At 38.4% G+C, this 8,208-nt stretch overlaps 1 protein-coding gene across 1 annotated transcript in view; it reads right to left on the bottom strand.

Annotated features, from left to right (window-relative positions):
- LOC104288350 (macrophage mannose receptor 1-like) overlaps positions 1–8,208 on the bottom strand; it is a 46,805-nt gene that overhangs the window by 25,981 nt on the left and 12,616 nt on the right. The window contains exons 5-11 of the mRNA XM_009887145.1: positions 8,076–8,161; positions 5,809–6,210; positions 4,512–4,685; positions 2,826–2,984; positions 1,802–1,915; positions 1,140–1,274; positions 106–288 (exon numbers count right to left, since the gene is read on the bottom strand). Coding sequence (XP_009885447.1) covers positions 106–288; positions 1,140–1,274; positions 1,802–1,915; positions 2,826–2,984; positions 4,512–4,685; positions 5,809–6,210; positions 8,076–8,161 — 1,253 coding nt within the window. The remainder of the gene's footprint in view (positions 1–105; positions 289–1,139; positions 1,275–1,801; positions 1,916–2,825; positions 2,985–4,511; positions 4,686–5,808; positions 6,211–8,075; positions 8,162–8,208) is intronic.

Below are 8,208 nucleotides of genomic sequence, written 5' to 3'. Positions count from 1 at the left end.
CTTCGGCTGCAGTGTTTCATGTTAATACAACTGCTACATCTCAATTCTGCCAGCTGGTACTTCTTACATGCAAACAAAGGCAAAAGCCCCCTCGGAAACACTCACTGTACCCAAGCCGAGACACTATAAAGCTGTGCTCCTCAAGGCTTTGGATGCTGGCCAGGTGACTCCCTTTCTTCTGACAAGAGGTCAAAGCTTCTTCCCACCCTTTGGCCTCCCTGAAGATCTTGTAACAGTGATTTACGTACGGTACCCATCCACCTGGGCACGTAACAGGCCCAGCGTCACCTAGGAACAAATATCAGTGTTTTGCAGGAGTTCAAATGCCACGCAAACGACATTACACTGAAAATATTTTCACTTATTCTGTGCAAAAGTTCTAAACTAAATATTTTCTTTGGAAATTCTCATTATAAGGAAATGATGGCTACAAGACATAGTAAAGATAAATATGATTCTAAATCTGGCATTTTTTAGCTTGGAAAAATAAGGCTTTTAAATACCAATATTATTTAATACAAATTCTAAGGTTCTTATATAGACAAATATCTGTAACATACATTGTTGTATTCATTTTAACAGCTTGTGTATTACTTAGTAACTATTTGTCAGTTAAGAGAAATCAGAAGTTACCTGCACCTAATATGGAATGCTTATGAATTTTTAAAAGATTAAGTATATTGACAGATTTACAACTAGACATAGACATAGGGAAACACCAACAGGGAAATTTTTATCCACTTAAAATATCTTCTATGCTCACAATGTATCAATCTTTCTTCCTTTTATTTTTTTTTCACTAATATCCCTCATCTGAAAAATAATTTTTCTGTTGTTCTCCTTTTTCATGCGCAGTAGAGTGTATATTTGAAGGAGACATGACTAACAAATCACAGACAGACAGGACGAGTTGAGTGTTCTTTGCTTTTACCTGTTTCATTCTGTGTGTTATGGGACTGGAGATCAGCCTTGTAAGGGTGCAATGGTTGTAAAAAGTAAATCAGATGAACAAGAAAAAGTATTGTTTATAAGGCAAACAAGAAAAATAATAAAATTCTCCTGCTCATCCTTGTCAATGAGAATGCTGAGCAATTCAGATAACAGCTTCTACTTTTAATTGTTAATGCATATCAACATACCTGAGGGAACCAAGGTAAAGTCTCTTTTCTTACAAACATAGCCAAGTTTCTGATCACATTCCAAATTTTGCCATTTTGCTTTTGTTTCAGGATTCAAAACCACACAGAGTTTTCCAGGTTGCGGAGAAGGGCTTCCTTTGGGAAAGGTACAGAAAAAAAAAAGTTCACTTTTCTGAAAGGCAAACAGAGCTGTAAACTCTAAAATGCACAAGAGAAATCAGTCCTGACTGAAGTGACAGCCCCAAAGATCACATCTTTCCCAGCTTTGGCAAGAACTGTGGTAGGGGTCTGGTAGTGGGAATGACTGAATGAAATGCAGTATCATTTAAGTGGGCATGAACATGTACCCACTCATAGTTTTGTTGCTAGAGATGAGAAATGGAAGACCGGATATTTTGGGGAAAGATACTGCTTTCTGAGCTAAAATATTTTTGCAATACATAGAACTTTCTGGCTTATATTGCTATAGAAAAAAAAAAATAAATTCTAAAGCTAAAGCAAGAAAAGCTAAAATACGTGTTGTTTGGGCAGCTTAATGCTGAAGTCCTACATTTTCCTCATGCCCATATCTCACGGCATATCTATCTGATAATAGAAATTTAAGCAGTATTTGAGACGTGTATATTTTTTCTTTGGGAATACAGAATCAAAGTCATGGCTACCTGGAGCCCAGTTTAAGTACTGGAAAGGGCTGCCTCCAATCCATTCCCATCCACTCCTCAAGTCCAGCCTGTTAAGTCCAATCCACAGTGCAGAATCTATGCCTTCGATTAACTCTAAGGAACCAAAAGAAGATAACTGATTTTATAAATCACTTTTTTACTAGCAATAGTCACTAATAAAGTCTCTAGGAAGACGTACAATTCTTAAATATATAACCACAAATATATTTAGATACTGGGATATCTGATAAATTGAAATACGCCAAAGCTTTGATTCCTATAAAAAGCAAAGAAAAAACTCTCTTTTATTCTATTACCTAATGCAAAATGAGCACAGGTGAGATGCAACAGAGTAAATTTGGTATGAAAGGGTTTCTGTAGAATAGCCTAAATTCTTTCCAAGATTGGAGTTATTGAAGTAGAAGTATTGGTACCGTGTAAGTATAAACAATAATACTAAAGCTCTTAGAAGTTAAATTCATCATTAAAAATAAGGAGAGACTTTTTTCCATACCATTCCTCCAGCAATACGTGGATAGGTAGAGCCATGATTTGAGATCTATGAATAACTGATATCTTTCACTTTGACAAATTAATGAAAAAGTTAGATGTCAAATGCATTTGACACAAACCACATCTTTATTTTAGCAGAAAGATATTTCTTTTCCCTTAGTTTCAATTTCTTTTAAAGGTTGCTTTTTACCAAAAATGAAAGTCTCATTTAATTTTCACTTTTTTTTCCCTCTTTCAAAAAAATAGGATAAACGAATGAATTTTTAATATAAGATAACATTTTTAAAGAGAAAGTCAAACTGTTACACTTGCAGGTTTCTGGAATACTTCGAATTCTGTTTAAACTTGGCAGTGTTTTTGAGATGAACTTGCAAATTCTAAAAGATTTTTTCACTTGTTCATGCGTATTTAGGCCCATAGACATTAGCCAAAATCAACCAAGTAGTCCTTAGCTGAGAAGATGGACTGAGCAGATCTTGCATGTAAGTCAGGTTTTGCTTTACTTCCTTACCTTTAAGGTACGTTTGTTCGTGAATGTCTGTGATACTCAGTAGTTCTGCATTTTGCTGCTGGCAGCTCTTCCTGGCTTCGTGCCATGTGAGAGCCGATTCAGAGTTTATTTGGTAGTGGACGTTTGTTAGCACATCTGTAATCCAGGTGCTGTCTTTATCTGTGGAGAAAATAATTATTTGGGGTGGTGGTGGTAGTAACTCACTTGCAGAAAAATGAGTTGCAGGTTCTCATTACGTGTGGCATTCTCACTAAATGTCATCTGTGCTGTTCTTTCAAAAGCCCTGAAAATGGTACGAGTGGGATGGGGAAGGATGAAGTTAAGGCCTTTAAACTGACAAGTAGAGCTGGCAAATATTGCCTCCTGTTCCGTGGAGGCACATAATTCAGGCATTACTACCAGGGAAGGGATTGCATAGAAAAAGATATCGCGTGGAGTTCTGTGGCAGAAAACCTAGATATAAAAAGACATGCAACGTCTCCTCCTTCTCTTTCTGGACAACAGTTCCTAGTGAGAGCTGTAACAACCAGCTCTAGACCTGAATTTAGCATCAAACAGTTCTTAGATAAATCCTCTTCTTGTAAAGAGCTCCTGGATGTGCCCGTCACACAGCCGCAGAGCCCAGGCACTGCAATGGTGCTGAGCTGCACTGTGCTCCTCTTCCAATTATCTTTGCTTCTTTGTCTGCTGAAGGTCTATACATGCTCAGTAAAGCACAATGCAAAATTGAATCAGATATTCAACTATTCACAAAAGCCAGTATGAAGTTCAATTAAAAGAAGAACTGAGAGCTGGGACTGGCTTTCAAAAGCTTTGAAAATTATTCATTGACCCTGTGTCACATGCTGTTTGGACTCCATGCCCTAGGTATCTTTTAGGGACCTGGAAAGCATATTTGGCTATGGATTTGAACGCCAAAAGCACATTTAGAATCAACTAGAGTAAAAGGGCATTTTAATAATAAATACATAATGCTCAATAGAAGCAATGAGGAGGAATATAGGGGAAAGCTGAGAAGTGTCAGGAGGAGTCTTCAGCACCTTGAATGCAAAGCTCCCCTGCCAAGAACAAGGCTATACCAGGAGATTGAGAAGGAAGTGCCCATAGAAATGGAAGACAGTTTTCAGAAAGTGATCGAAGTTGTAGAGAAATGCCGGGGATGGGAGGCAGTTGTCAGGAAGGGGAGAAAGATTGCTTTCCAGGCAATACGAAGAGGGTTAATAGCATTGTGGATAAAAGGACACATTCCACTTAAGTAAAAAAATATTGACATGGGAATCATAAAGACTGAAACATTAACTTCATCATGAAGCTTCCTACAGCACTCATTTTTCTGCCCGCATCCATCACAATGGGAGTCCTCAGAGAAGGGTTGTGCAACAGTGACAGCACACATCCTGCCTGGGAAGCAGCGAGGAGCTCAAAATTATCATCCTGCTCAGCAACACCACCACAATTAGTGGGAACTGCATGCTCTTTTACTCTTCCAACATACTTTTCTCCACATCGTTATGCAACATGTGTTATTTCTTTGTGTAGGGTGCTGCAGGATGTGGCAATGTGGATGTGCCATATGCTAAAATACATCCTTGTAGACTATGCGTTATTATAAAGATATTCATCCTCTGCTAGTGCTGCTTTGCCAATACCAGACTGAGGGGAACTGCATGGGAACTGGTAACTTACCTTTTGATGGGCAAAATCCATATCGTTGGTCTGTGTCATAGTCTGCAGTGGTTGCACACCAGAGCCAGCCATCTGACCGGCCAGCGTCTGTGCACTCGGCATACCATTGCTTATTGTACATGAAAGGGAACACACAGGGTGCCCCAAAAGCATTTCCTAGCAGTGAAAAGGTCTCTGAGAAAACAAAATTAAAGACAGTACAGAAAATGATACATGGGTGTGAACTGTGAAAAATGTGAAGCCTATTGTAATGGCTGAATTGCATCTCAAAGTGTTTTCTATGTTACTTTTCCCATAACCATAACAAAATTCATTTCAACACTTTTTCAGAATTAACCTGCTGACACATGTTTTGGAGAAGTGCCACTCTGATGTAAAGTAATATTTCATAGATGAGGTCTACAACTAGATTTTTGTTCTGACCAAGATGCTTTTACAAACTGTTAATAAAGCTTCAGAGGTCTACCTTAAGATACTACTATTTTAAACAATGTTATGATTTATATAAAATGCGCAAGAGGTCCTGCTTTCTGGAAAAAGTAAACATGAGATTAGACAACGCTTCTCTGGTTTTATTCCAGTGATCATTTAAGTATCTCCCATATAGCAGAGCAGCTCCCACATGCAAGTCTCAGGGATTAATATTTCAAAGATCCTGTAAGGTGTTTTTAAGAACATTCATTCTGGATGTGAGAAAGCCATTCAGAACAATCAGACTTCAGCTAATCACAAAGGGTAATTGCACTGGTAAATATAATTATGCCATGAGCATCCTCATCTGCTGAGTCACAAAAGCCACATTTCCTCTGCCCACACTGGTACTTACAGCCCTTTCTCAGCTCACCCATACTGTCTTTATTTCTTGAGGATGTAATTTCATTTCGATGTTTCTGTGTAAGAAACTTATTAGTGTTTAGACTCTCTATTAACAATGTACTGACACAGTATGGTGAGGTATAGTGACTTGTGAGAACACTTCTATGAAGGATAAGAGTAAGTATGCGTGTAAATATATAATAAATATTTAAAGAATACTTATATATAATACTTAGAATACTTGCAATACTAATATACTACAATACATACACTAAAATAGTGTGTAAATTTTTTTTAATATATATTTACATAATACTTCATAGTAAATATGGAATTAAATTAAAGGCTAACTCCCTCAGTACACTGATTTTCTAAAACTCTAATGGTCGCCAAAGGAATCAGAATAGTCAGAGCCAAAGATTCAAAATACTCTAACACTCACAAAGAAAGTGCAAAGGACAAAAGAGTCAATTTTCTGTACCTTCATATTCCCGGGAACATAAAACTTCCATAGCCCCATAGATCTTCCAATTATTCTTTGCGCTCAGCCCCTTCTTTAACAAAACATTATCATGTTCTTCATTGCCAGGACTCAAAAACAACTCTTCTCCTTGGATTGCAAGAAGGCTTTCATTTCTGCATTCCCACCACTGGAGCTCACTCGTTCGATTACATGGATACAGGGAGATCGCAGACTGATCCTCCTTTGATGACACTCCCAGGCACAGGTTCAGTCTCACACTCATAAGCTGGTGATCAGTGATCCACCTGAATTTTTGTGATTCATTGTCTTGATGGCAAGCGGCAGTTCTAACTGATTGTGCAATAAAAGTCTGAAGGCAGAGTTTCTCGACTTCATTATATATTAAAAATGTTTCAATGTCTGTAAAACAAAACAACAGAAAGTTGGTTAATACAGAATACGTGTACAGTGGATATGTGACATGATACTGGTTCCCATTCACATGAAGAGGGAGTCATTGCGTTCATATCAGATACAAACATGATGTTTTTGAACAGAGTTCAGTGCAACATCAACTGATTAAAAAGCACTAAGATAGATAGACAATAAGGTATGTATTCCTTTAGTATATGTCACCATGCTGTGGACTAGTGGCAGACAGCAGCATCACCAGAACTGAGCACAGCTGGTTCGACTGATTTACATCAGTCACATGAATTCCCTCAACCACACTGCTCTCACCATTACACTGTTTCCATTGGCGCAGCTTTGTAGACATCTGACCTCTACAAATTTCCCTCACCCTGCCAGGTCTTACAGGTCTCCTAGTGGGGTCACAGCCCTCCTGTCTGAGCCATTTGTCTTCCCCCTCTTGAGTCCACATTTCCTTTCCTTTCACTGTATAAATGTGGGTGAACACCTCCAGGCCTCACAGGGGGTGCTCTGGGCTCATTGGCCTTGCTCACCTATAAGACCTGCAGTATCTACTCTGAGCCATTGCAATGTTAAACTGGGAATGACATTGGGAAACCAATTGCAATCTGAAAAAATATCAAGGACTGGATAGTAGTGGCATCTGACTAACACTTGGCCATGTTGAAAGGCTGGTGGAAGTTAGAAGGTCCACCTGTAACAGAAATTGGGTCCTTAGCTCTCCGGATAGTTTCTCTGATCATGTCTATGGTGCTGGCTCTAATGAGCTAATTTCAGTCCTACAGTGAGTTTATCAGTAGCAGTAGCGGATCATGTCTATCAATTTGCTCTGCTGCTTTGTGGTGTACTTTGTGACCCACCCAGTTGAATTTCCCTCGGAAGCTTGTGGGTTTCACAATCAGTTTTGGTCCCTGACACATCTCTTGATCATTGGGCATCATACGTAATTAAAATACATTGTAAAATCTAAAGAAATTTCATTTGAAATGCCTGCAAAAAGGTTAAATTGATTTAGTTGATAATATACAATACACTGAGAACAGCTATTCTGGTCTGCCGTGATACCATGGGCAATAAAAAAAAAAATTAAAACAGCAAAACACATACTCTGAGGCAATCCATAACAAACAGTTTTACTGAGGAGTTACAAAGGTAAAAGGATTTAACCTTAAACTTTCAAGTCTCCAAAAGTCACCTCTTTAACATCTACAATAGAAGTGCAGTTAAAGGGATGGCAGTAACTGTGTCACTGGAATTCTACAGTAACTTTACCAAACTTCATCCAACTTTATTTTACACAAATTGTACTTCATCTGCTTTATGAATGCCAGTGAATTCAGTGAGCCTGTTCAAAAGAGTGAGTGAAAATTTTCTCCTTTCTAAGCATTAAGTCTCTCTGGATTACACAGCCATCATCTGTGAACATCTTCATATCGTCAAATAATTCCACGCTTCACCACTCCTGAAGTTTTTCCTTCCTGAATTTGCTAACCATTACCCAGACACCAACAGCTCAAAAATCAGAACACAGAAGCAAAGAAAAAAAAAAAAATAGACATTTGAACATATTATGTGATTTTCTTAGATCTGATCTTCTGTGGTTAGTAAAATTATATTGCCACAATATATGAATAAAATCATTAAGAATTCAGTCTTTGCTTCCTTCTCTGTCTGTTTCTTTTTTCAGCTAGATCCTGCCCTTGCCTCTTGCCTGCCATTAAGAGGTTCCCCATCTATATGTCTATAATGTACATATAGGAACTACCACAGAACCATAAAGCACTCAGAAATGCCAGAGGACATGGAAGAACTTTCACAGACACCTTTACAGGGTGCAAGCAGGAGGTACTTACCCGCCAGCTGCAAAGCGTTGTGAACAAGAGAAAGAACAAGCAAGAACCTAGAGAACATCATTGCCAGTGCTGTTTTCTTTTCTTCCCTTCACCAAAAGCCGTATGATTAGAGTCGCTGGTGATAAAGTCCTGC

This window comes from Charadrius vociferus, unplaced genomic scaffold (assembly GCF_000708025.1).
Source record: "Charadrius vociferus isolate BGI_N301 unplaced genomic scaffold, ASM70802v2 scaffold126, whole genome shotgun sequence".
In the NCBI taxonomy this organism is placed as follows: Eukaryota; Metazoa; Chordata; class Aves; order Charadriiformes; family Charadriidae; genus Charadrius; species Charadrius vociferus.
The sequence above is the reverse complement of the archived record's forward strand: the minus strand, read 5'-3'. Positions and strand labels throughout refer to the sequence as shown.